General features: G+C 56.8%; 1 protein-coding gene across 1 annotated transcript; it reads left to right on the forward strand.

Moving 5' to 3' along the window:
* Nucleotides 1-271: 271 nt before the first annotated feature.
* On the forward strand, nt 272-24,018 carry AMN (amnion associated transmembrane protein). The gene is made up of 12 exons (XM_075501552.1): nt 272-314; nt 2,510-2,628; nt 2,772-2,816; nt 12,949-13,036; nt 14,594-14,829; nt 16,427-16,564; nt 16,656-16,764; nt 18,600-18,682; nt 19,672-19,858; nt 20,949-21,123; nt 23,519-23,621; nt 23,908-24,018. Exons 1-12 carry the CDS (start codon nt 272-274, stop codon nt 24,016-24,018), a joined length of 1,437 nt encoding a protein of 478 aa, XP_075357667.1.
* Nucleotides 24,019-27,732: the final 3,714 nt, after the last annotated feature.

Genomic DNA, 27,732 nt, shown 5'->3' on the forward strand with positions numbered 1-27,732 from the left:
CCTCCCCACGTTGTTCCTCAGCGGCTCTCCCGGGCTCCCCATGGGTGCCAAGGAAGCGGGGAACTTGGGAAAGGAGCAGCTGTGAGAGCAAACTGCCTTCTGGGACTGAGCGAGGCTCTGGTTCGTGCTGGGGGAAGCCTGCCTCCTGTACTGGTTTACTCCCTTCTCCCTACAGCCTCCTCTGGGCCGAGCCCATCACGTGCCCCCAGGGAAGGTCCAAGGTCCGGCCGGGCAGGGGCTGTGGAGGCGAGGGCCGGCGGCCTGCTGCAAAATGAAGTGCCTGTTCCTCCTCCTCGGCGTCCTGCAGCTCCTCGGTGAGTACGGCCAGGGCCCGACTGCCGTGGCAAGCAGGGGTGACTGCTGGGTGACTTCCCCATTTGTGCTTATGGCAATCCTGTTTCAGAGCGGAGCTGCAGGCTCTGCCAGTTCAGGCGTATCTGTAACGCACACGGGAAAAGGCATTTCCAGCCGGACAGAGAGAAGGCAGGGGAATGAGGGTGGCATCAGTGTGTCGTGCCTGCTGCACCTCCGCAGCTTGGGTTTTCCTGCTCCTATTTGAAGCCAGCAGCTCTGCACTGCAGGACGCGTTCTCTGTTGAATATGCATGTCGCTTTGATGTTGAAGGACTGTGCTTCCCTGGAGACAAAGCTGATTAAATAGCAAGCTGATATTTCCAGGGCTGTGGAGGGTGCAGGAATGCATCAGTGCAGCTGCACAGGGGAAAAGGCTTTGCAACAGGAGATTAACCTCCAGCACCCCAGAGCCCCCGGCCGGGGGAGATGCCCCTGCCGCTGCCGTAGCCAAGCTGGGTCGGCACGCAGAGCCATCTCTGCGGTGCAGCGTGGCAGGAGCTGGCTTGACACAACACCTTGCCGCTGCAGCAACGTGAGGCGTGTGTGCAATGGGGCCAGCTCAGCCTTTCTGCTGGAGCTTTAACCTCTCTACTCTCCGGCTTCCCAGGACAGGAGGGACGCAAGTCAACCATAGCAGGGACAGAACAACTTGCAATTACCATCTGGGGGCTTTTTCCTTTCTTAAGCTCCTTTTGACTCTAAATCAGCAAGGTGTTTGTGCCCATAACACTGCAAGCAGCTGCCCGGGTCCGGTTCTCATCGCGGTATGGTCCTTTTCCCTCTCAGTGGGTTTTAAAGTGGATACAGGGCACGGGGGTGTTTGCTCTGCTTGAGGGCTCCTTCAGGCAGCTGAAAGCCACGGCTGCAGCCCAGCACGGGGCTGGGGGGCCCCTCTGCTCCTCGCACCCAGGCTCCCACCCCTGTTCCTACCTTAGGACTTCCATTCAGGTTAAAAATACATCGTTTCCTCTTTACCCGGACATGGCTACGTACAGCAAATGGTCTCAGCAGAGGCCCTGGGAGAGTCAGACAGTGCAAGGTACGCCCCAAGGCGATCGTTGCGCACTGATAAAGCCTCCGCAGAGCCTACAGCGCACAAGTGGCCACATCCCTCCCGGTCGTTCGGACCAGCAGGGCCCAGGCTTTCTGCAGCGCACCTCCCTCCATCGGCCGGTGTCATTCGGACCCCCCTCCCGGCCCAGGATAGGGGTCCCCCCGTGGCCCCTCCTGCCCCCTCCATGGTCGGGTCCCATCCACCACTGGCTTTCTTTGTAGTTTTGGGGGGTTTTCCCCTAAAGAAAAGATGATCCATATTAAGAGCAAAGGTTTCTTCTTTTTTTTCTTTCCTCTTTTCCGTCTCATAACTCACTTGCCCGAAGCCATTTAATTCAGGCTGCTGGAGATTCATCTTCAGCTGGACGTGCATCTCCCAGCCAAGCCTGGGCAATGTCAGGCTGGGAGGCGTGCGGAGCCGCGCTCGTGCAAACAGAGCGGGTCGGAGTGGAAACCCACCTCTGCCAGGGCCTGTCACCGGCCAGGGGGCTCATCGCTGCGGGGACCTGCAGGCAGCACAGCTGCCGTCCCGGCAAGCCCCATGGGGAAGACCTCTATTTCCCAACCTGCCGGTGCCTCAGGCTGCAGGACACCATTGAATCCTCCCCCTCCAGTCCCAAACACATGAAACCAGCCCATATTTTGTGCTACACGACCCATAACAAACACCCTTTCTCCTCTTGCCCTCTCCTTGTGGTTCTGCCGGCTCTGCGTGCCCGCTCCGTACCTACTGGAAACACCAAGGCCGAGGGGTCTCTGCACATTTGATTAGTCCGAGTGGACTGCAATGAATGCTTAGGTACCAGGTGTATGTTATTCTTGCCCATCGTCTGCAGGACTTCCCTGCCTTCTCTCTGTCTGCCAAGTATTTGTCCCTTACTCCTCTTCCTACCTGGGTGGGTAAAAGCCATCACCCAGCCAAAAAAAATCCCCTGTGCAGAGGAGAGCTGTGACTGCTCAACTGGGAACAGGCAGGGGCTGCTCCTGGGTGGAAAATCCCCAAATGTGGCCTGCAAAGGCCAACCCATCCCGTAGCACATCCCAGACAGGGCTCCCAGTGCCTCCCATGGACTGGGTTACAGTGGTTTCCCTGCTCCTCCCAGCTGCCGCCACCGCCGTGTACAAGCAGTGGATCCCCAACACCAATTTTGAAACCGCCTCCAACTGGGATAAAGGCAGAGTCCCTTGTGCCAGCGACGTGGTTCATTTTGAGAAGAACAAGGTATCGGCCATTTTTATGGTTTTGTTTGTTTGTGTCTTGGTTTTTGGGGTTTTTTTCTTCTTTTTGCAAAACACCATTGGGTGTTCAGAAAAGCCATTTGCCTGCCGGGGGAAAGCCTGCTTTTATTTTTCCTTTTCTTACAGGTCGTCTCAGTCTTTGTCAGGTCTCCCCACGCGCTGACGGACATGGTAAGGCAGCGTGCGGCGGCGCTGGGAGGGTGGGCGAGGGCAGGGCTGGCACTGGAGCGCTGCCAGCCGGGGGGCACATCCCCCTGCCCCCCTCTCCAGGGACTTCGACATTTTCCTCCTGCCAGACTTGCCCAGGATGCCTTGGCCAGGGCAGGGAACGAGAGTCACAGCAGCCCGGGGGGCTCTGCACCATGGAGCCAAAAAGCCCATTTCTGGGATCTTTTTTTTTTTGGGGGGGGGGGGGAGGGATACGGGGGGGTGAGCACCCCAAAAACCACTTTCATTTGGAAGAAATTAATTTTTCCTCCCCAAAGGAAGGAAAAAAGCCCCTCCCTGGGTCTGAGACCTTGGCAGTAGTTTGCTGAGGAGCACCAACACGCGGCATTGCCGACGCAGAGCAGGCTCTAGCCCCGGGCAGAGGCTAAGTGAAGCTGACATCAACATATCTTGAAATGAAAACAAGCCGTTCTGGGAAATCCCAAAATGTTGCTCGAGATATTTCCTTTCAAGTGCCATTGGGTTTTATATTTTTCTGCGACACTACGAGCCTGGCCATGGCAGGACGGGCACAACACCCTACTGAAATGTGTATGTTGGGTGAGATCAGGTTGGGGGGGTCTCGCCTCAGAGGGGTTTCTGAGCAAGCCGGTGTCCCCCCAAAAGAGGAGCCCTTCCTGGAGCAGGCTGACAGGCAGCCATGAAAGGACAGGGTCTCGATCCCCACAGTTTGGAGGGTCAAATTTAACAGGGAGGAAGGAATTAAAGGGAAAAGCAAACCTTCGCTGCCCCAACACATCGGCGTGGGATGGGTCACCAGCGATCCCCATCCCAGTGCCGGGATGGCACGAAATGGCCTGGATCCTGTTCGCAAAACCTTCTCCCCTGGACGGGATGAGCTTGCGGCCGAGTTTTCTGTCTCGGTTTTAGGGCAGCTTTGCTCTTCTATTGGCCATTAAATCTGAACAAGCCCTTGAAATTTATGTGGTGTAATATGTTCAGGCTGTCTACACCACTAATAGTTTTGATGCTTTAATAACGCCATCCGCCACGTTTAATCCCTCTACAAATATTTGGAGGAGTTACTTTATTTATATGGCATTTTAAATATGAATTTTTGAAGGAAAGAATGTACTGGGGAAATACGTACAAATATAATGTAATAAATGATGTGGAATTTACCCAGAGAAGAAAAGAGCAAAATATCACTCCAGTAGATTTTATTTTACTTACAGATTATACATTTATAATATTTCTAAAGTACTTTCATCAGAGGCCTGCAAAGTGCATAATTGCAAGGCAGCGCTACTCATTACGGCGTGAGCCTTTCACAAGCAAGCTGAAGCGCCGGGCTGAGCAGCCCTGCGGCCGGCCGAAGGAGCGGGAGGTGCAACGCAGCCTTAGCACAGCTAACGGCATCCGTGGCCGTGCTGCGGCGCCGACCGGCCGCCGGCTGCTCGGGTGGACGTTTCCCACTGTGGCTGAGCGACGGGGTCAGGGTGCGGGGTGGCCCCCAACTCATCCCCGTCGAAGGATCCAGCGGTCCTCGCGGGAGCCCCCGGGGACCCTCTGCTGCCCCGGGGTTTCTCCGGGATCTCGCTGCCGGCGAGTGGCTGCGCAGGCTCCAGGGTTACAGGGAATATTATAGTCCCACCACTGTGCAGGAGGAGAGGAGGCTGGGGGCCCCACGAGGGAATAAATCCCGGTGGCAGCCGGGGCTGTGAGAGCGCAGCACCGTGCCCCTCCAGCCAGGGGCTCTCCCCGCTGCTGCACCAAGTTGCACCTCCTGTGAGCAGCCAAGCTCATCCCAGGCTATGACCCCACCCGCAGCTCACACTTCCCTTCTGAGCATCACCGCCCCAACGATTCGCAATGAACTGTCCCAACAAGCTTCCTAGCGTGGTGGTTAATATTTCTTTTTAATTTCAGCTCAGCCACCTCCCTCCCGTGCGCTGCTGTGCTCTGTTGTCACCAGGTGATACGGGGACTGCCAAGATTAGGGATGAAAAAGGAATGAAACCCAGCACCTGAGCCGGTCTGCCGCTTGTGGGGATGGTGTGAAATTTGGCAACCGGGTGGTTAGAAAATGAATTGGTCATGAGGCTTTTTGCAGAGAGGCTGGGCTGCACCTGTTCAGCTGCCGGCCGTGCCGCGCTGGAGCATTAATCACTTAAATCAGCAGGAATACATTAAGCTTTAGAGTCGCCATGGAGATGCTATACAGCCTTGGCCAAAAAAAAAAAGGAGAGCGTTGCTTGCTATAGTAGCGCAGGAGGAAATTCACGGCTGGGGAAGGGGCTGGGGTCTCATTGACTTTCATGAGGACGGTGCCCGCTGCGCCGGGTGCAGGGGGGGTGCTCGGTGCCGGTGCCCCGCTGGCGGAGGGGCAGGATGAGACCTCCCATCCGGACTCCCCAGCTGAGTGGAGCAAGTCCTGGGGTGCCAGGGGGTCCTCATGTGCATCCTCCATCAGCCCCCCCCAGACATTTGTATTAAAGGAAACACTTCTGTATGGTGAGCCCTGCAGCTCCCCTCCCCATCCATCCCATCCCACCGGCCAAGCACCGGGAGCTGCTTGCTCGGGAGGAGGTCGGGGCTGTTGGGGCACGCAGCCCACCTCCCCGCGTGGAGGAAACCCACTTATCACCCAGCTCGGAGGTTATTTGGTCTGAAGTTTCAAGTGGGCCCCTAATTCAGCCACGCTCTCAATCCAGCTTAAGCGTAAGTCACTTCAAAGCACAACCATTGTGATTAGGCTGGATTTTCTATGGTATTTAGCTGCCTAAAGATGCTGATCAGTATTTAGCTGGCTTTCAGAGGCACCTGGGGGTAAATCTGCAAAAAAGATGGAGGTGCTCAGGGTGGCAGTGCCTGACGTGGATGCTCCAGGGCAAGGTGGGCTGTGGCTTCGCTCGTCTCCCTGCTGGGGGAGAAGGGCTCCTCTGAGGGGTTTAGACCCTCTGGCTACCGCTGCGCTTCCAAAGGCTGCCAGGCCAGGGCATGGCTGTGGCTGCGAGCCCAACGTTTGCCCCGATAACACCAGCCCTGGTGCAGTTTGTGCCCAAGCCGGCCAGCACCGCAGCGCGGGCCAGGGATGGATGATGCCGCTTGCTATTTTTGGGGTGGCAGGAGTCGGGTTTAGCCACGTGGGCAGAGCAGCCTCGCTCGACCCCCGTGGTGCCAGGGTCGGGGCACTGGCCAGGGCTATTGGGCAGCGCCGACATCACCTCTCCAGCTCTTCCCCATCACCGAGCCCTGCCGTGGTGGTGGCAGCTGCCTGCACCTCCTCCCTGCCCGCCCAGTGAGGGGCTGCAAAGGCTGGGCGAGGGTCGGGAGCATGCAGGGCGCGGGGGTCTAACCAGGGACGTCTCACCCAGCCTTATATTTTTAGCTGCCTAATTGCGAGAGCAGAATGTACTCGGCTTTGCTGCAGGATGCTCCCGCTCGGTTCCTGGCAGAGATTGATCTCGAAATGCCAATTGTTCTCCAGGGGCGCCGGCTCTAATGAATTGCCATGGTTTGCGCTCGTCCCAGGCACCAGTGCTCCCTCCCCCCTGCTTCCCAAACAGCAGGGTAACGAGACACCCAGAAAAGGGATTATTTTTCCTTCTCCTGAGATGAAGGTAAAAATTTCATGGGAGTGCGTGTGTGCATGCATGTGTGCCAGCACATCATTACAAGCTGCGGGCTTTTCTCCGGCAGTGTTCCTGCTGAAGGTTTGCCCTAGGAAAGGACTGTGGTAAAACAGCCTTTTGCAGTCGTCTCCCCGAGTTTATTTGCTCCTTGCAGGCTAGTTTCCAGCAGCAGGAGTTATTAAAGCCTGTGATGAACAGAGCAGCTTGCTGGCATCCCAGGCTTGAGTGGATGCTGATCTGGCTGGGTGGCTGCTCCGTGCACCGGCTGCCGTCCCTCGAAGCTGGGGACGGCTCCCCTGCCCGCACCTCGAGCCGCTTTCCAGCTCTCCCTGACCTCATCTGCAGAGGGAAGTTCAGGAAAATGAGCTGAACGAACCTGAAATAGATTTGGCAAATGGCTTTAAGCCTCTGTGTGCCTTCTGCATCCAGAACTCAAGTGTCTTGGGCTGGTTTACCTGAATGTGCTCCCCAAGGGGCTCCCAACATCCCCTTGTCCCCCCCCGGACACCCGATTTTTGCACCCTGCTGGGACCTGTTTGGCTCTGCATCTGGAGGTGTGCGCTGGGGGCCTGCAGGCAAATTAATGGCTTTTTTGGGCCCATTGCTTTTTTTAACCACCGATGGCTTTTATTGGGGTCTGCGGGGTGGTTTGGCGGGGGTGTGCCAGGCAGCACCCACACGGGACGGCCAGGAGCTGCGGCTCCTTCGTGGGGATGGGCAGGAGCGTGATGTTTCGGGAACCCGATGTGCCGGGCCACCCCTGTGCCAGGAGATGCGGTGGCAAGGCCAGCTTGGGCAGGTGACGCGGGGAGCCTGCGCCCCAAAACGCAACGTAAAACGTGATGAGCAGACACAGCAGGGGAACCGGCTCCTGGATTAATGCGAGCGCGGCCGCACTGCTGCCAAAGGACCCTGCCTTGCAGGAGGGGGAGGCAGGGACGCAGGCAGGGGAGAGCAGCCAGGCGCCTCGTTAGCTTTCAGGGGATGACGCTGAAACGATGACGTCCCGCTGGCGCGCTGCTCCTTTGCCCGTGCCTCCGCCTGCTCCGGGGGCCGACAGCAGAGGGGCGAGTTATTGCTGGAGCAGAGGAGGGCTGGTGGGCATCTTCTGCCCACCGCTGATGGGTCCTGCGGAGGGGAGCAATAGCTCCTGTGCCCTGCTCCGCACTGCACCAGCCTGCCTGAGCGTGATTTTCATGGGGGGGAAAATGTATTGCTTGCCCGTTTTCCTTGGGATGCTAAAGCCCCGCTCCTCACAGGCAGCATGTGCCTGGGCAGGGAGCTGTTTGGGCAGCAAGGTACGAGTCCAGCAGCAGGTCACCCTCCTCGGCTCACCCAGAGCTGCCGGGGTGGCCACAGGTCATCCTGCCTTGCCAGCTCCTCTCACTGGGCATCTGCAATGGCTGGTGCAGGACCGGGGCCCATGGCGGAGGCAGGCTGGATCCAGTGGCGAGCCGGGGGCGTGGGGTGGCGTGGGCGGCTGGGGGGAAGGACGCCGGCCCGAGGATGCAGGTGGGAGCTTCACCCGGGCAGGAAAGCGAGCGCATGAACCCCCCCCAATGCACCCAAGAAACCCTGTGGCAAGCGAGCCCCTGGCAACGCTCCAGGGCCGTCAAAGGGATTCACCTGCGGATGAATCTGGCCCTGTGCCTTTCTGGGGCTTTCAGCCAGCAGCTGGATCCCACCCAAGCACCTGCACACCCAGCTGCGCCCAGAGCCCCCCAGCCCTCAACGGGCATTGGGAAAACCCCCACTATTCCCCCCTGCCTGCCTGCCATGTGGCAGCAGGGGCTGCCTGCCTGCTGCCCTGCCTGCCTGCTGCCCTGCCTGCCTGCTGCCATGTGTGGGCTGCCCCAGAGAAGCAGGACTGGGAGGGATGATACAGAAATCCTCGAGCATTAATGTCTGTTGTGGGTTACGGCACACATCCTCTCCCTGGCGGAGAGATAACCCCCTCGATCCTACCCCAGAGATGTGTTTTGAGGGGGTGCCAGCAGTGCCGGCCCAGGAGCTGCCCCCGGGCTGGGTGCCAGGCGAGGGGACGTACCCGGGAGCCGTGCGCAGCCCTGATGGCTACCGAGCTGCTCGCTGGTGCACCCATGGGTGCAGCGCTGCGGAGCCGTGCGCAGCCCCGATGGCTACCGAGCTGCTCGCTGGTGCACCCGTGGGTGCAGCGCCGCGGAGCCGTGCGCAGTCCCGATGGCTACCGAGCTGCTCGCTGGTGCACCCGTGGGTGCAGCGCCGCGGAGCCCAGTGCGCCCGAGCAGTCTCGGCGTTGCGTGATGGGGATGGTGGCACCGTCTCAGCCGAGCGAGGAATTCAAACACGTCGATGCTGTGAATTAGAACAAGGCTGGCGGAAGAGCCAGCTGCAATCATGAGCCTCGCTCGCCCGGGTTTGAAGCATTAGTGCAGCATTTTTTCCTGCGCTGATGATGGTGACACGCCAGTCACACTGCTGCTGTCGGTCATCTCAGCCTGGTGCTCATGAAACAAGCAGAGCCAGGATGTGCTGAAGGCCAGTTCAAAGCCACTCACTTCAAAAGCCACGTGCTCAGGCCTTTGCCATTTTTTTTCTTATGCATTTCGGAGGTTAGTTTCATTTTCACTTATGTATTGAGGCAGCGGGGTTTCTTCTCAGTGGTGCAACACTGGAGTTGCAAACGTGGTGACTGTGGGTTGAGAGCCACACGGGGTCTTTCCTCTTTTCTTTTGCTGACATTGATGAGAAAAATGATGACTGTGTTTCGGTTGTCATTACACTTGATAACAATGACCGAGGAGATAAGTCATTTACCAGTATCAGGGATGGGAAATGACTAATGGGACTCTAAGCTCGGTGTATTAATGGCCCTGAAGTACAGGTTGGCAGGAGCAAGGGAAAGCAGATGAAACTGCCAGCTTTTTGGCTCTGGTCCTTTGGTACATGTCATTGCTCAGTTCAAAATGTACTTGGAAAGTGGCCCAGCCTATATGCAATTTCTATACTAAACACCCAAATGCAGAAAGCCACTGCCCAACCAGAGTCTCCGTTTGTCCTCTGCAGCAAGCTGAGATGCTTAACTTATGTTAGGAAAAAAGAAAGGGTAAATTATTTACAAACTAAGATCCACTGGATGACGGAGCCACTTCTGAAACGCTGCCCGGTGGCGTGCGTCTCAGGGAGGGCTGGTGGTGGATGGCAACCCGTCGGCCTTGGTGGGCAAGGAGCTGTAGGTGCAGGGGCCAGCCTCAGAAACTCCTGCTGTGAAGCCGAAGTACAGGGCTCTTCTCGCACTTCATGTTTGTGGAGATGAGGTGACTCCATCCCCCCATCTTGCATTTTAATTCCAGGGCTCACGCTAACAGCGTTTGGGCAGCCCCAGAGGGTGAAGGGGTCAGCGGCTGGGACGCCGTGTGTGCTGTGGGACTCTCATTTCCCTGCCACGCTCACACGCACGTGGACAGCTTCCTCTGGGCTTGGGAAGTCCAGCCAGCCTGGGGTTTTGGCCTCGGGGGCGGAGGGGGATCTCCGGCGGTAGCTGGAGAAGCTGTGTCTTCGCCAGAGAGCCCAGCGTCTCCGGAGCCCGGCATAGCTGCTGCAGGCGTGGGGCAGGCTTGGCGTGAGGCATTGTCTCCCACCTCTCCCCGCGGGCAGGATTGATGCCGTGCGCTGCGGACCCTGCGTCTGCTCCACGCGCCCCCAGACCCCGCTGACCTGGGCCCTCCCAGGCACAGGAGGACGTGACCTCGCTCGGGCGTGGGACGAGCGTTTGTGCGTCTGCGTGTGCACGTGTGTGCGTGTCTCCAACCCACCAAGCCCACCTCATCCCTGCTCTCCCCACACTGAACTCCGCCATGCCGTGTGAATCCTTACCGGGTTTTCCTTGCTTTGCTTTGTGCATAATGCATGCACAAAACGCTCTTGCATTGCTCCCCGGAGCAGCGCGAGTGAAGCAGCTTACAAATGTAGGCACATATTTGTCCAAGTGTTGTCTCTGTGGCTTTTTTCTTCCCCTACTTAATTTGTGATCTGAACGAACACCCCCCTGGACAGGAAAGCTCGCTGTGTCCTGCGTGGCCACCGCAGGGTGTTTGGGAAGCTGCGACCCACAGCCATAGTCAAAGCGTTTGGTAACTCTATAGGGGAAAGAGCTGGCAGTCAGGCAGGGATCAGAGCAGGGACTTCCCAACCCGGTGGTCTTGATCCAGCCACAACACTCACAAACGCCAACTTCTGCAGCCTGGGAAAGCGAACAGGGGCTCGCTAGTCACGGCCTCGCTGTGTCACCCATCCCTGTCACCAGCAGCTGCTGTCTGAGTTTTCTTCCTCCACCCAAAGATCCCTGCAGCTACAGGCCCGAGTGCCCATGGGTAACTGCTGTGAAGAGCTGGTACCCTGTGGTGGTGAAACGATCAACTGCATCCCATCCAAACTCCCATCCTGAGCAGCTCAGCTGGGCCCCGGCAGCCAGCTGGCCACCCCCTGCTCGGCCCCGCCATGCACAGCAGGCTGCAGGGCGGCAACCTGCCAACGGGGCAGGAGGCAGCGGAGAGGGGCTCCAGCCTGAGGTGGCCCAGCAGGTTTGGAAGAAGGGACTTAGCCAGCAGCACTGGCAGCACCTGCCCTGGGTATTGGTGGTAGCTGACTGCCCCAAAGTGGCCCACTGCCCGTGGGCTCACAGGAAAACAAGCCAGGGCATTTCTGAAGTGAAGAATTCACATTTCCTTGTGAAAGAAGCTGGTAGCGTAGACCTTGCCTAGCACAAAGCAGGCCAAGTCCTGAGCCTCAAAACGTCATCAGACGTGGCTTTTATATCTGCAGCTAAAGGGCACATTGCCATTCTTATCCTGGCAGACCTTTCAGCCTCTTTCAGTGCTTCAGTATTGGAAAAATTGGCTTTACTCAAGAGTAATAGAAATTCAGAGAACATGATGGCATGGTTTCCAGTTAGGCACTACACATGCTGTGGTGTCATGGGGCAGCGTCCATAGGCAAAGGCTTCTTCCTGGCTGGTGGGGAGACTCCACACCCTTGGGGCAGAGGTTGCCCACGCCTCAGCTATTCACCTCGTCATCCCCTCTTCTCCAGCCTGACGTACGACATCATTGCTGGGGCTGAAGCGGGTGATGCACAGGAGCACTGCGGGGCTCTTCTTGGTGGCAGCCGCCCTCTGCTCTCCGCCCTGGCTTCTCACAGTTCCTGAACCGAGCGGGGGACCTGGGCTATGGCCTTCAAAGCACCACACCACCAAGGCACTAAAGTTCTAAGCAGCTGCCTACAGCTTGGGGGTGAGGAGCTTTTTGCCATGTCCATCCCTGCCCCCAGAGCAGTCCCTGTGTGGGACAGAGCATCCTAGGGCAAGGCTGCCCCGAGGATAGAGAGCTATCGCAGCCACCCACAGCAGTCATTCATAAGTCTTGCTTTCTCTAACCTACATGCATATTTAAAGACCAATTAAGTAGAAGAAACCTTAAAATCCCATCTAACATGCTTCTGCCTGAGCACAGGACCCAGCGCATCGGCATAACGCAGTCCTGGAGGGCTTCCAGCTGCTGTCTGGGGAGTGATGCTAAAACCCTGGATAGACGGAGTTAGAGGAGAACGGAGCCTTGAACATCACTCACTCCCTGACACGTGAAAATATTGGGCGGAACCCCGACTTTCTCTGTGGCAATTTCTAAATAGAAAATAAGATGGGCTGGGCTGAATAACCCATGTGCTGTGAAAGAGTTGCCTGACTCGGTTGTTTGCCAAGGCCTCTCCTGGAGTCAGCAGTGCCGGCTGGGGACCTGGTGGCCACAGCTGCTTGCTGAAAGGGCCCCCATGGCAGAACTGCGCCTGTTGAGGTTTGTCCTCATGCCCCAGAGCAGAAGCCTGATGAGGCTGAAGCCAGGCAAGTGTGGTGACCCCGACTATCTGCTGGTGATGTCCTACCCAACAAGAAGAGGGGCTAGCTATGGCAAGCTGCGCCAAATGCCACCATGTGCTTTCCTTAGCTTGCGCTGAGCACGAATCCACCAGCTGACACCTCACCAAGCATTGCTTGGGCCCCTGAGTTGTTTTTTGTGGGGCAAGCGCAGTCCCCAGGGGTGGGAACCCATTAAGCAAGGGGACCTCTGGGCACTTGCAGAGTAAGGTTGGGTTTTTCGTGGCATACCAATGTATAAAGCCATTCCTGAGCTGGTGGGGGTGGGTGTGCAAGAGGAGGAAGGAGCTGTCAAAAGAGCTTATTTTGCTTTTTCCTTGTTCTTGCTTCTCTGAATGCTTCATGCTTTTCTGTGTTACCGGAAGATAATGTCAAACTGCCTCTCCCCATCGCAGCGTCCCCATCTGTAAAAACAGGAGCTGATACTTTCCCATTAACGTGGGGCACGGCGAGGGTAACTCCTAATGACTGTAAAGTGCCTCGGAGGCAGCGAGTGTAATAGGCAGCCTAATAATTAGCACTGTTATTTGATTACAAGCCTGGGTGGCTGGCAGCGGGACCGCACAGTAATGCTCTGAATCCCTTTGTCTAGTACCTGCCCCTGAATGGAGAACTCGTGCTGGCATCTGGTGCAGGATTCGCAGCTTTCGATGGCAGCTGGGAACCAGGCTGTGACTCAGGTATTTTGTGCCCAGACCAGTCACCCCATCGGCCCCTGATAAATCATGCAAATTCAGCTCCAACGCTTCTACAAAGGTCTTTGCTGTCCCACCTCAGAGCAAAGTGAATCACTCCTCTTTTAATACCTACCTTTTCTTTGATGACCTCCCTCACATCAGATCTTTGTTCCCTGCTAGATCACCTGTCTTCTAAAAAAAAGCAATTACAGTAGGGAAGCCTTTGAAGTTGTAGCAGAGAGGCAAATATTGCTTGTATTTTACCCTGCCTATTAAGCATGTAGCCACATCAAAGCCCTCATTTTCTTTGCCATGGTATTTCTAAAGAAAACTGGTTAGGAATTACACACCGGCAAGCTGAACAGCAGCCATCGCAGCGAGCTGGCCTTTGGCCCAGCACGCACAGGCGTTTCAGCCTGAGCGCATCCTTCCCTCCCCTCTTAGCCTCCAGCCCGGGTTTGCCGCGACCGAGGCGGCAGGTTTGTGTCATTGGTGCCTGTTGTTAATGTGCAAGCTGTTTGCTAGGGAGATGTATTCTGGGTATTTAAGAGCTACCTGATGCTTTCAGTAGCAAGTAACTTTTTCGTTCGGCTGCAGGAAAGGAAGAGTCCAAGTGCAGTGTCTGTGTCTGCACTCTGACTGGCAAAAAAAGAGAAAAAAGAGAGAAAAAGCCCAAATGGGTCTGCCCGGGGGAGGGACGGCAGCATCAGGCTGTCCGGAGCCACTCCAAAACCCTTCATCCCTATCATTTTTCTGCACTGGGGCTGTTTGGCCCCATCAGGGATGCTCTGGCAGCTGCCTCCGCCTTGCACTGGGCTTTTCCTTCTGACCACATGCTGCTCCCCTGAAATCAACAGGCTTTTCAGGGCAACTTTCACAAATGGATTTTTTTTAAAGCATGATTTTAAAATGAATGCAAATAATTCAGTCAATAAATGCCGGTGTGACAGCTGAATCCATAAAGGTTCAGCTGTTGGGGAAGGGCGAGAAGGCAGCGGGGCACTGTGGGATGACACTAACTGTGAGCAGCAGGGAAACGGTTAGTGGTTAAATAATTAATGGTTAAATGGCACTGGTTTTTGGGGTTACCCGGTGCAGGGACCAGGGCTGGTTGTGTTTCTGCAGGCCTGCCAGGCTGCTTGGAGACTGGGACATGAATTATCATACCCATTTTGTTTCCAGTTTAGCTGTTTTTCAGCATTTAGGCTCCGCGGCTGTTTTCCTCCCTAACCATAAGGGTGAGTTTTAAAGAAGTGGGCGAAAAATGTCCTGTGGGATCTGGGGCCGGAGGTCTGCAGCCAGAAGTGGGGTCCGGGCTGAGCTGCTGAGACCCCAGCCCGGAGCGCTGGAAAGCTTTGCCGAGCCTCGGCCGGGCTCCGGGAGGTGCCTGCGGTGGCTGCCCAGGAAGGTGATGCCAGGGCCGGCCCTTCGCTCCCTGCCCACGGGGTGAGCTCCTCTGCTTTGGGCCAAGCACTCGCTGGTTTTACCAACCCAGATGCATCCGTCAGGGCTGCGGATTTGGGTGCGGGTCATGCTCAACCTTTCCTGTTGCTTTTCCAGGTGCGACAGTGAGGTTCGCTGACACCGAGCACCACGCGTGGTTCGACCCCACGCTGTGGCAAGCCGTGTCCCCCGGCGGGGAGCTTGAGCTAGGTGGGCGCATCTTTTCTGTGGACGAGGAACGCGTCCCGTGCCGCTACGATGATGTTATGTTCCAACCTGAAACCTCCTTCCGGGTAAACGTCGACTCATCGCGGCGAGTGATTCATCTCCGCAGCATCTCTCTCATGGGCCAGGTAAAGTGGGGATGATGAGAAACCGGCTCGACGCCTCCTCACCGCGGCCCCGTAGTAGGTCAGGAGAGGAAGGAGCAGGCGGGGACGGAGGAGCCGTGCTGCTCGGGGAGATGGGGCACTCCCGCGGCGCTGGAGCTTCATGGGCTGTTGCTGCTGCGGATGGTCTCCATGATGTTTTTCCTCTACCGGTTTGTTATCGCCTCCCTCCCTGCCGCGTGGGAGCACAGGCCATCTCACTATTCACATTATAAAAAAAAAAGGCCACTGTGCACGGGTCAAACTTCCAGCAAATGGCATCTTCTCCGGCACCCAGGGGCTGCCCCTTTCCAGGCACATGTCTGCAACTGCGCTGCTCAGGGACCCTCTGGGGACACCTCCCTCCCATCCTGAACAGGGCCTGTGGCCCGGCGATCGCCTCCCAGCTTTGCTTCAGTACCGCTCTTTAATTGATTAGAGGGATAATTATAGAAACGCTGGCAGCCTGCTGTGCTTCAGCCCGGGAATCAGGCGCACGACGAGCCCCGTCCCTCGCTGGTCGGAGGAGTGAAAGATCGCAGGCGCTGCAGCAGTAAACACAGGCTCCTTCCAGGAGTGGGAGATGCGGCAGACATTTCATAAGTTATTTATTATTTCTACTGCTGCGCTGCCTGGGATCTGCCATTTCGGGGCCAGGCATTAGGTAACCGGTTTTTGAGTAATAACCTCAGTCGGTGTCCGGGCGGGTGCAGGCGAGTCTGGACAAGGCAGGACCCCGATGGAGCTCACGTGGGGCACACGTAGCCCCAGGGATGCAGAGCTGGGTGGTCCTGGATGCTCAGAATGATGCTGGTCCCACTGGTGCCTGGGGACCACCCCATGGCACATCATCCCCCCCTGCCAAATCCAACCCCCCCAGGGACTGCAGCTGGCCATGCGCTGGGGTGGAGGCTGCTGCTGAGTGGTGAGATGGGAAGAAAAGGTGCTTTTTATTTTTGTGATTATAGCGTATTTCCTAAAAACTGACCTTACAAGCTACTTTGTCCCTTTGAAGCCAGCCCACTCCTTGCTCTGTGTGGGGTATTTTCACCCCGGGGCCTGAAAAATCCTCCTGCTGTGCCAGGGCATAGAGAAGCCTCTCGTGGAAGGCAGCGGGTGAGGGACTTACCATCGTCTTGGTAGGACAAGGCTCAAGTCAGTCCAGCTCAGCCTTTGCTAATGCTGAGCCCACTGAAACGCTTCCCAGATTGAAGGAAAACACCTCACATTCAGCCCCTTCCTCCCACTAATTAAAAACTGATAAATTGAGTTCTCTGGGCTAGCAGAAAGAGGGAAAACAAGAAGGGAAGGGGGGGGGGGGAAAAGCACAGCCATCTTTGATTTATTTGTCGTCCATTTTTGGTTTTAAATTAGAAAGGGTTTTTCTGTTGGCCCCATGGAAAAGCCCGAATGGGTGTAGTGGCAGGATTTTCCTGCTGCACTCACTGCCTGCAGTGGGGCTGCCCCAAGCTGGCTGTCAGACATGGCACCGGGCGCCCAGGCGGCATGGCCAGGTGCCTGGGGACAGCGATGGGACCTGGCTGGGGATGCTCACCAGCTTTTGCTGCTCTTCCCCGCGCAGGAGCTCAGCAGCCCCGAGGCCTGGGCCGGGTACCTGCGGGGTCCCTCCGCCCCGCTGCAGTTTCATGGCAATGGCACTCTGCAGGTGACAGGCACCGACTGTCCCGACAAGTCTGGCTGTGCCTGCGGGAACGCCCTGGTGAGTCCTCCCATTGCAATTTAGGGGGGTGCCACTGCCGTTTGGGGAGCGAGGGGCGGCAAGGGACTGACGCCGCCCTGCTCTCCTTTAGGATGGCCACCGCATCTGCACGGCCCTGCTCAGGGCGTCGGGGAGGCAGTGCCCAGCGCCGGAGTGCCAGAGCCCTTTGCAGCCCCTCGGCCACTGCTGCGGGGTCTGCGGTGAGTGGGGGGCACGGCCCTATTCTTCCTCCCCGCTGTGCCGGCTGCCCCAGCCCCCTTCCCTTGGCTCCACGGGAGAAGGCTGGGTGTGGGGCATGCTGCTGGTCTGGGGTCCGGCCGCTCGTGGGCTGACGTTTTGCTATAGCACCGTTCCCATGGGTCCCGTCCACAGGTCCCATCCACATCCCACATGCCACCCTCCCAGGACATCTCTCTGCACCTGGGCTGGGGCAATCCCAAACATGGGTACAGGCTGGGCGATGAGAGTGGATTAAGAGCAGCCCTACAGAGAACGACTTGGGGGTATTGGTGGATGAGAAACTGGACATGAGCCATCAATGTGCTTTCGCAGCCCAGAAAGCCAGTCGCGTCCTGGGCTGCATCAAAAGCAGCGTGGCCAGCAGGTCGAGGGGGTGATTCTGCCCCTCTACTCCGCTCTGGTGAGACCCCCCCTGCAGTGCTGCATCCAGCTCTGGGGCCCTCAGCACAGGGAAGACATGGAGCTGTTGGAGCGGGTCCAGAGGAGGGCCACGAAGATGATCAGGGGGCTGGAACACCTCTCCTACAGGGACAGGCTGAGAGAGTTGGGGTTGTTCAGCCTGGAGAAGAGAAGGCTGCGGGGAGACCCTACAGCAGCCTTCCAGTACTTAAAGGGGGCCTATAGGAAAGATGAGGAGGGACTCTTTATCAGGGACTGTAGTGATAGCACGAGGGGTAATGTTTTTAAACTGAAAGAGGGTAGATTTAGATTAGATATAAGGAAGAAATTCTTCACTCTGAGGGTGGCGAGGCACTGGAACAGGTTGCCCAGAGAAGCTGTGGATGCCCCATCCCTGGAAGTGTTCAAGGCCAGGCTGGATGGGGCTTTGAGCAGCCTGGTCTAGTGGAAGGTGTCCCTGCCCATGGCAGGGGGGTTGGAACTAGATGATCTTCAAGGTCCCTTCCAACCCAAACCATTCTGTGATTCTATGAAGCATCAGCCTGGCTTTTGGGAGCCTGTTCTGAGTTGCAGCCCTTTGTCCCTGCCTCTGGTTTATCCTGTCAGGATGTCACAGCTTGTCAAGCTAATAGGGCTTTGCTGAGTTTACGCAGCGGAAAACACTCAGAGGAAATGCACCTTTTTCACTGTAATGTCAGCTTTCCAACAGCAAGTTTGTTTCATTTCATTTAAAATAAAAACATGCAGATTGACAGCGTTCCCTCTGAGCTTCTCCATTAATCTACCTGGAAGATCGCTAAGGGGAATTTTTCATGCACAGTTGTACCTAGATATTTGGTATGTCATACCAAATTCGTTAAAACGGCACCATATCTTTCTCCGACATGTTCCTAAAAGCAGAGCCTCTTAAAGCCTTTAGGAGAATTTACTATTTCAAAAAATGCTTACTTGGTTTTTTTCCCAAGGAAAATATTTGACCCAGTGACTGCAGTGCAGCGGTACGGGGAGCGCAGGTGTCCTTTCCTCTCCGCCTTCCCTCCAAAGCCAGGGTAGTGTTGCTGAATCGCAGCCCTGAAACCCAGTTACACACAGAGCTTCTGAGAGGATACGCAGGAGAAAGCTTTCCAGGGAAAGCTTCTCTCTGGAATATGGTGCAAACCAGAAGCCCTTCACCAAAGCCAGCTGATAGAAAGACCAGCAAGGAGGGAGAGGTTTCTTGGGGCAGCGCTGCTCAGGCAGAGCTGCGGAGCTGCCTCTCCTGAGCCCAGCCAAACCGGTTGCACGGAGGTACCGGAGGGTCCCCAGTGCCTTCCGTGGCAGGCGGAGCCGTGCCGCTGCGGCAGCTCTCTGCCCAGGCTCGGTGACAATGTCATGTCTGTCTGGTTTTGTGCTGCAGGAGCCACCGTTAGCCTGGATTTCACTCCTGATTTTGACCTGCAGAAGTACCGGGGCAGACTGGTCCAAGCCTTGCTGAGCCAGGTACGTCGGCCCAGCAGATTGGGAGGGGCTAACAAAACTGAAAGCCACCAGCCACCTCTGCCAGTGACTCCATGCTGGTGGAGGTGGCTGGGGGGACATAAGGTCCCAGGGATGCAGGGGGTCCAGCCTTGCTCCCCACCACCCTGCAGGGCTCACCCCCCACATATGGATGTGCCAACTTGCCCTGGGGGCTGGTGCAGCCTCCCTTGCTCCCCACCACAGCCACGCTGTCCCTCTCAACGCAGGGCAGGAACAGCTGCCGGCGTGCAGATGGGGAAGGATGCAGGGGGGCTTGCTGGAAACCCTCATCTAGAAAACACGGGAGGTCAGCCAGGAGGTCAGGTCGAGATAACATGGGAGACCAGCCCATGTGGCTGGGATCATGCAGACCTGCTGCAGTGCATCCCATGGGCTCTGGGAGATCATTCCCAGTGCTGGGCTGCTTTTGATTCCCCAGTAGGCAAGCACTGGATGGGTAACCAGCACTGGTCAGCACTCAGATGCACGCTCTACAAGGCATCACGCCATGCTGCTGCTTGTCAGACACAGCATGACATCCCTCCTCCTGGCTGGGAGCTGCTGGGGCGGCAGGCATGCTCCGAGTTACACCGGGAGGATCGATATCAGAGTATTTCTCTATTGATCCTGAGCTGAAAGCCTGCTGCCTGCCCTCCTTACAGCCGCACACATCTTAATACAGCATTTAATGGGCGTGCTACACGAAATTGCGTTCTTGGCACGCTCACCTCCGCAGGGGGATGCTGCGTGCTGGGTGCTGGTCACAGCTTCGAAGGGAGGGGAGATATGAACCCCTCATTTGGGAAACCCAATGGCACTGTGGTAACAGGGACGGCAGCTCTGTGATGGGACTCACATGAAGATTTATAGGTGGACCTTCCTGGTGCATCCATCGTGGCTGTCTGTAGAGGTGACTAATTTCTGCCTAACCACTCTCTTGGGCTTTACATGATGCCTTGTGTTTTGAAAAGCCCAAGTACGCCGGCGTGCGGATGGCCATATCCAAGGTGCACAAAGCACAGACCTTCCTGGGAGTCATACCCCGAAGCTCCACTCCCCTCATCCAAATCGTGCTGATCGATGACGAGACGGGAGCACAGACTGGCACCGCTGCGGAGCAGATGGCTGCAGACATCATGGAGGACATAGCACAGCACAGTAACGCCTCTGTCCTCCTCGGCGGGTCCCCCCATGGGTGCACCTAAAGCCACCGCTGCCCACAGCTTCTTGTCCCCTGCCAGCAACCCACACAGCAGCCCTGCATCCCTGCTCTTTCACCAGGGAATCACACGGGAATCAAGTGGCAGCTTGGTTGATGCTCCCTGAGTTGAATGCTCCTAAGGTCCTTGTCAGTCTGGTCCAGCACACCTCTAAGCCTTCCTAACACACTGCATTTCTAATGATTTCAGTAGTGAACTTTGCTTACCCAGAAGTTTTACCATTTTAATCATAGTAGGACAGTGGTGTGGGCAGAGTAGAACTGCAGGATCAGAATTATCGGGCATATTCGGAATATTGGCAGGGACCTCTGGAGACCATCTTCCCCCACCCTAAACTGAGAGCAGGTTGCCCTGGGCCGTGTCCAGTTGGGTTTTGAATCTCTCCAAGCACGGAGACTCCACAACTTCTCTGGGCAACCTGTCCCCACGTTTGACCACCTTTGCAGTAAGACAGTTTTTTCTCACGTTAAGTGGAATTTACCATATTTTGATTTGTGCCCATTGCCTCTTGCCCTGTCACCGAGCACCGCTGAGAAGAGCCTGGCTCAGCACTGCAGCTGTGTCCCACCAAGGCAGAGCAGAGGGGAAGGGTCACCTCTCTGTACCTGCTGGCAACCCTCCTCCTCATGCAGCCCAGGATACCGTTGTCCTTCCATGCCATGTCTGGCTATGGTCAGCTTGGTGCCCACAGGACCCCCAGGTCCCTCTCTGCAGAGCTGCTTTCCAGCCAGAACGGTGCGTGTGGAGGCAGCCACGCAAGCTCCAGATGCTGCTGAGCATGTAGGGCACAGCCAGGGGACCTGGTGGTTGTTGTAGGGGTAGCAGACCCACATGGGCTTGTCCCAGTTGAGCCCACCCAGCTGTGTATTCCACCCCCCGTCCCCAGGGAAAGGTGATTAACCAGGCGAGCAGTGCCAGACCCAACTGCAGGCTCCCTCTGCCCTGTGTGTGAGTCGGGGTGGTGTGCGGGTGTGGGGGCGTGTTGCCCCGTCCAGTCCTCACCCCTGTTTCTTTCTGCCCTTTCCCAGGAGAAGCACTTGGCATTTCAAGTGGCAAAATGGAGGTGGCCACAGGCAGCACTTTCAGCAAGCAAGTGGGAAGCCACGCGTTGAGCAGGATCACAGTGGGGACGGTCTTCGGGCTACTCTTCGGTCTCCTGTTGCTTGGAGGGATCCTCTTTCTCTACAGAAAGGGAAAGTTAAGGTAGGGATGAAGCTTCTGCTGGCAGCATGTTGCCAGACTTCTCCTGCCTGGAGGCATCTATCATCCCAAGGCTGTGCTTCCAGCCAGCTGGGTGGCACGGAGGCGTGCGGGGCTGCCCCGAGCTGCCGTGGTGGTGGGCATGGCCGGGTGGTCTGCTATACCCAATGTTACTAGTTCATAGCATCACAGAATGGTTTGGGTTGGAAGGGACCTTTGAAGATCATCTAGTCCAAGCACCCTGCTGTGAGCAGGGACATTTTCCACTAGATGAGGTTGCTCAAAGCCCCATCCAGCCTGGCCTTGAACACTTCCAATGATGGGGCAGCCACAGCTTCTCTGGGCAACCTGTTCCAGTGTCTCACCACCCTCAGAGTGAAGAATTTCTTCCTTATGACTAATCTAAATCTACCCTATTTTAGTTTAAAACCATTGCCCTCATTGTTCCTCACAGTTCATTGGAGGTGAGGTGGCTGAAAGGCACTTCTGTGCTCTTGGCCTGGTACTTGGCTGGGAGGACTTCCTTCTTGGTGCCATGCGGCACGGTGTGCTCTGGCGGGAGTGGGGCTGCTGTGGCTCGGTTGGAGCTCTGCACAGCCTGGTCGTGCTGCCCGGGGACATCTCCTGTTCCTTGTAACTGTTAGTCTGTAGTCCTGCTGGGGGATGGAGGACTGAAACTACCAGCTTCTAATAGAAATGCATCAAAATAATTCAAAGCACTCGTCCCACAGCTTTGTAGCCATGAAAGGGAGTGACAGCATCCAGAAGCAGATGCAGCTTCTGGTGCATTAGTTGCTCATGCTGCGTGGAGAGTGGTGTGCAGGTCCCAGAGGAGGGACAGTGGGGTGCACGGCACCTGACCTCACCGCAGCTGGGAGCTGGTCAGAAATACCCTTCTCCAGCACCTTTTCCCATCACAGCTTGGAGACAGGCTCCAGCAGTGAATAGGGCATCCTGGCAGCACCCACAGCAGGCGCGTGGGGCACCCACTTCTGCTCCTCTCTCATGCACCCACCTTCACGCAGGGCCCTGCCTCCCCAAAGGAGGGTTTTGCAGGTTTTTTGGCAGATGTCTTTGTGTGTGGGGCTGTCTGCTGAGCTGCTGTGGCTCGTCTCATCTACTTGACCACGGGCAAACAGGATGGACCCTACGCTTTTTATAGCCAGGGGGTGGGATTTGCTTTAATTTGTGTGTGCAAGGTGCATTGGTGTCTGCCAGGGCATGCCGGCTGTGTTGCAGGCTCACAAGCCAGGTTGTTTCTTCCCTCCTGGTTCCTCCTCCAGGGCTTTCTCTCCGTGCGGCAGTGGCCATGGCCAGGGATGCTTGCCTTGCCACTCGGCACATGCTGACATGACATTTCCTAGCAATAAACCTGCACCTTCATTTAATTTCTAAATAAAACTCCCAGTGCCATAATTGCTACTTGATGATTTATCTTCCACTGACACTTCTTTGGACGCCGGACGGGCCTTTGAAACCGGCTCCGTCAGCAGCGGGAGGGAAGTTCGTGTAGCTACAGGAGACGGAGCTGAACCCAAGCCCAGGCCACGTCCCTGGCTGACCCGCTCCTGCTGCGTGTCCCTGGGTGGCTCCAGGGCAGGTGCCCTTTCAGGCAGTGCTGCCGAGCATCGTGGAGGCATCGGACATCAGCAGGGATGCTGCAAATTAGGCAGGCGGCTCTGGGAGCCTACAAACAGAGTCTGCCTCTGCGTAGCAGAGCCATCCTGACCACCAACCAGTGAATTCAGCTTGTTTCCAGCAAAAAGGGCCTGGTACAGCCTTCCGGCACATAACACAGCTCCTCCGATTGCCTGTGTAGAGCCTGTGCCACGGCGGTCATGGTGTCTAAGTAGCGGTGGGTGTCTAAGTAGGGCTCTCAGGACCTGGGTGACGTGTGTGGACCCACGGCTGAGCCCACCCGCACCAGGTGCCTGGTGCAGGGGATGATGCTCAGTGACTGGGACCCTTAGGATAGGAGTAATGAAGAAAATAATAGAAATGGTGATGGTGATTAAGATGATAAAATGCTAACATGATAAAAGTAATGATAAAAGTAATTAGTGCTTGTTGAGATTGCAGTGGGAACAGGTGTCAGCTCCGTGGCAATTCATTTTAGGCCACGGGGGGGAGAGCGATGGCTCTGAAGCAAAGGCTGTGCTGGGTTGTCTGCCTCTGCCACGCTCTTCCCTCCAGGATGCGGGTCCCAGCCCTCCAGGCTTAACGGTTTCTGCTGGATAGGGCAGTTTTTCCCTGGGAAAGGGTACAAACATCCCATTTCAAAGAGAGCCTGAAACTTTGCCCTGTATTTTCCCATGCACCTCTCAAAGATGCAGTTTTGGCTGGAGGAGCTGCTGGGATGGGCGGGATGCGGGTAGGTGATGCCCAGGTCTCTCCCCAGGCTGCCTGCCCTGCACGTCCCCCGGCCTTGGGACAGAGCAGAGGACCCGGCATCCCCTGTGCCAGCCAGTGACAAAGGCTTCGACAACCCCATGTTCAACGTGGTGAGTCGCCACTGCCTGGGGACACGGGGATGCTCGGGGCCGTGGGCAGGAGGTGGTGGGGCCCCAGACAGGAACCTCTCGAGTGCCAGTGGGGTTGCAAAGCAAGGTGCAACGCACCCGGCGGGGCTCCTCCTTTCCCCAGGCCCAGAGGGGTTTGTGGGACGGTCCCATCCTCCCATGGGTCACCAGCTGCTTGGCTGCCGCAGGGACTCAGCGCTGGGTGGGTTTTCCCAAGGGTTTTGCTTCCCTTCTCCGTGGGTTGCTTTTCCCTCCCTGACTGCTGCAGGAGCCACCAAGCGCTGGCGCTGGAGAGGAGATGCTGCAGGAGATGGCTCCCAAAGACCATCAGGTCTTCTACCTCAACCCTCTGTACGACGCAAGCGAGACGGAGACCTGATGGCGTGGCCTCATGCTGGGGGCAGCCACCATCTCCCTGGGGACACCGCCGCCTCTCCAGCCCTCACAGCCTCTCACGTCACTCCTGGTGGGATCTAAACCACAAGCAAGCAGATCCCACCTGAATAAAAGTGTCCATGCAGTGAAGGCAACCACAGCAAACCTTTGCTGTAAGGGCTCAGCCATGCAGGCGGGGCCTCCCTGGTGTTGCTTCTGGGTTTTAAGCTGTATTTTGTAGGTATTAGTCCTTTTTAGACAGTTCAACATTCAGATTTGGGTCTCAGGTGATACCTGGGGAAGTCGGGGTCTAACTCAGCACCCCGCTCTTTAGCCAGCACCATGCTGGATTTGCCCAGGGCATGCAGCATGTTGAAGGATGCATCCCTGGATGCGTGATGGAAATTCAGTTCTTAAATTAATTTCAAATGTGGCCCAGAGCCTCCAGAGCTTGGACGCGTTAGTTGAGTTTAAAAGGAAATTATTTTGCTTTCCAGCAGTGTGCTCGGTGCCGGGGGATCTCTGCACGGGGTCCCCTGTTCCTCCTCTCTGGGACCGCGCTCCCGTCCCCTGGGTGCTGGCACAGGGCTCCGTCCTGAGCAAACACTTCCCTCCCCTTGTCCTCCGCTGAGCCCCCTGAGCTTGCTCCTTTCCCCTGTGCCGGGTCGATAGTTGTAAGACCCTCTTGGACCTACCTGGGATTTATCATGTTATTCCCCGCAGCGAGAGAGCGCTTCTTCTCGCGGTACAAGGGGAAGGAGGTTCGGTGCCCGTGCCGGGGGTCCCCGGGAAGGGAAGGAGGCAGGCACCCGAGGGCTCTGGAACCCAGGCAGGAACCCGGTCGCTGTGGCCTGTCTCTAACGAGGGTCGGGGCAGCGGCAGCACCCAGGGGCCTCGTTAGCGGTGGCGTTTGTGGCCTGGCCTGTGTCAAACACCCTCAGCTGCCTGCAATGTCAGGCAGTGCTTCATTATGGGAGCAGGTCTGACGGCTGAGGCTGAAATTATGGAGATGTATGCAAATTTATGTAAATTTACACTCTACTGGGTTTTCAGTAGGGCTTGTTGGCATATTCCATAAGGAAGCAGCTATTTTAAGTTTATTATATTTTGTTCTGGTCTCTGGAAGACATAATCCCTTCTCAAAGGCCTGGGAATTCATCATGAGGCGCATCAGAGCCCTGACGAAGGGTGACGGGCAGCGCGTGGTGATGAGACCGGCCCTGCTGCCCCCCGTCAGCAGAGAGACCTCCGGTAACGGCAGTGTGAGCAGGCGGGACACAAAACACGAGCCAGGCAGGGCACGAGGCCATCTCCAGGTCCTGGTTGTTGCCATTGCTTCTCAAGCCAGGGCAGAGCTGGGGCTGAGAGGAGTTCTGCGCTCGGGGGCACAGGGTGGGGATGTCACCGTGCCCGTCTCTCCCGAGAGGGCCCCTCCGGCAGTACTGGGATGAAGAGCAACTTGCCTGCACAGGAGCTTCTGCTGCGGCGGCCAGGCACTTGGTGCCGAATGAAACGGTCAGCAGCTGGGTCAAAATGCAGAGGAAGCCATGGGCTGCTGCAGGCGGTGGCTGACACCGGCAGGTTGGGAATACCCACATCCCGTGGTCCGGCAACAAGCGCATCTCCGTGGAGAGCAGTGACCCAGGGACAGGTCCCCAAAACTTGCCCCACAGCGCACAGAGTCACCCCCATGATGTGAACCCAAGGGAGACCCCCCCACCCCACCCCAAGCCCTCATCCGGACCTCATGAGGCCAGACAACCCCCTGCAGGCGGGGGGGCCGGTGCGGACATGGTGCAGCATGGTTAGCCTGTGCATCGCTTGCCGACGAGGTGCTGGTGCCGCGATGTTACCATGGTGCCTGCCAGAGCAGCCGCAGCAGCCGCCGGCTGGGTCTCGCTGCGGAGGGTAGGTATTCGTATCCATACGGGTGTTTTACTTGCTGCCTCTGAGAGCCTTTTTGTGCTCTTTTCCCCTTTCAAATCAGTTCATTGCAAGTGACTGAAGCTCCTCTAGCTTACAAGCCTTTAAATACACAATTTATTTTTCCCCGGACGAGGCTGATGCAGTGCTGCGTGCTGGAGGCCATTGCACCAGCCAGCCCATCACCCCAGCTCTGCCCCGTGCAAGGAGAGGGCTCCCAGCCATCCCCCAAGGAGCCCCCTGCCCCGGAGTGAAAGGCTTCCCTCCCTCTGCTGTTTTTGGGCCCCTCCCTCCGGCATCGCGAGGGTCTCGGTGGCTGCATCCCCATGACACGTGCTGAAGGCGAGAGGCAAGAGCATCCCATGGCTGCACGCTGGGGGAGGGAAAAGGCAACCCAGCGGCAACAGGGACCATCGCACGAGGTGGTGGCAGGATGGTATTTGAGGACATCAGCTCTCCGTCTCGCCTGGGCACGCGGGGATTTCAGCGTGAGCGGAGGGCAGGCGTGTGGCCATGAGGTGGGACGGCCCCCGGGGCAGCCGACTGCACAGCCGGCACGGAGGGAGACCGGCCGCCCTGCAGCGCGGCTCACCGCCCGGTAACACCTCCGTATCGGGGTGTACGGATTCGCTGCTGGCGAGGCTTCATTTTTAAAATGCATTAGCAGCTCGAGGTCACTTACAATAGAGGCTTTAATTAAAGTAGAGATCAATTTTTGTCAGCGCGCTAGCAGAGCACATTCTGTACTTTTCCTTCAGGAGCCACGTTCGCTCGCTCCTACAAAAAGCATCACAGGGAGGGGGGGAGCTCTGCAGAAAAAACTGAAGCACCGGAGTCAGTTTGCGATGCCGGGGGCCAACAGCTGCTGGAAAACCAGCTGTATCCATGATCACCACCCTGCGCGCCGGCGCACGCGGACAGCCCACGGTGCAGGCAGGGTAACGCAATGGGTTTTGGTACACGAGGGTCTCTCCTGGGATCCTGCCTAAACAAGGAATTTAATTCGCAGACATCTTTGGTAAGCAGTGCATTAGATGGGTGGTTTATGTGGACGAGGCTGCGCGCAGCACGGCAGAGCACCTGATGGCTTTGTTTTGCTCTTGGTCCTGAGAGTCAAGGGTCCCCTGCTGTGACAGACTAATGCAAAATGCATTAGTGTTAATGGCAAGATCTCAGGAGTCATTGCTTCCCGGGGGCTTAAAAGAAAAAGCAACCTGCACACTATTAATGGACACCAACTCGTATCATTGTGCCTTCCCTCCACGCGTTACAGCCGCTCACAGAAGTTGTGCAAATCCGGATTCAGACGGCGCAGCAGGCAGCGGTGCTCAAAATACCACCGAGCCTGCAAACAGACTTGGCCCGATGAATTTTTTTTTTATTTTTAATTTTTTTTAGCGGGAGGTAGCAGCGGCCAAAGGGAGGGCTTTGGCCGGGGCTGGCAGCAGCGGGGTGCGGGAGCTGGCCCAGGCGCTGCAGGCTGGCGGGAGCTCCAGCGGCAGGCAGGCCGCCGCGCTGCTCTTCCTCACGGGACCGCAGGGCAGGGACTGCGTAAGACACTGGAAAGCAGGCGATGCTGCAAAACCATCAGAGGGTTTTATCTATGAGAAAACAAGCAAGAAAGCTGCGTAAACCTGTGTAGTCAGCTGACAAAAAAAAAAAAAAAAAAGTGCTGCGTCTTATTGGGGAGCAGGGAAAATATTTGCTGCAAGGACGGGGGAGCTGGCTGATTCCTGGGTTCATGTTCCTCCTCTGGCTGGAGCGCAGCATTGCAGCTCTCGCTTGCCGAGCACGT

The sequence above is a fragment of the Mycteria americana genome, chromosome 5 (assembly GCF_035582795.1).
Source record: "Mycteria americana isolate JAX WOST 10 ecotype Jacksonville Zoo and Gardens chromosome 5, USCA_MyAme_1.0, whole genome shotgun sequence".
NCBI lineage: Eukaryota > Metazoa > Chordata > Aves > Ciconiiformes > Ciconiidae > Mycteria > Mycteria americana.

Excerpts from the sequence above, each read along its gene's own strand:
- AMN (XM_075501552.1), top strand. The coding sequence starts at position 272 with ATGAAGTGCCTGTTCCTCCTCCTCGGCGTCCTGCAGCTCCTCG. Across the intron at positions 2,629-2,771 it reads TTCATTTTGAGAAGAACAAG|GTCGTCTCAGTCTTTGTCAG; the intron begins GTATCGGCCATT and ends CTTTTCTTACAG. Across the intron at positions 14,830-16,426 it reads GCATCTCTCTCATGGGCCAG|GAGCTCAGCAGCCCCGAGGC; the intron begins GTAAAGTGGGGA and ends TTCCCCGCGCAG.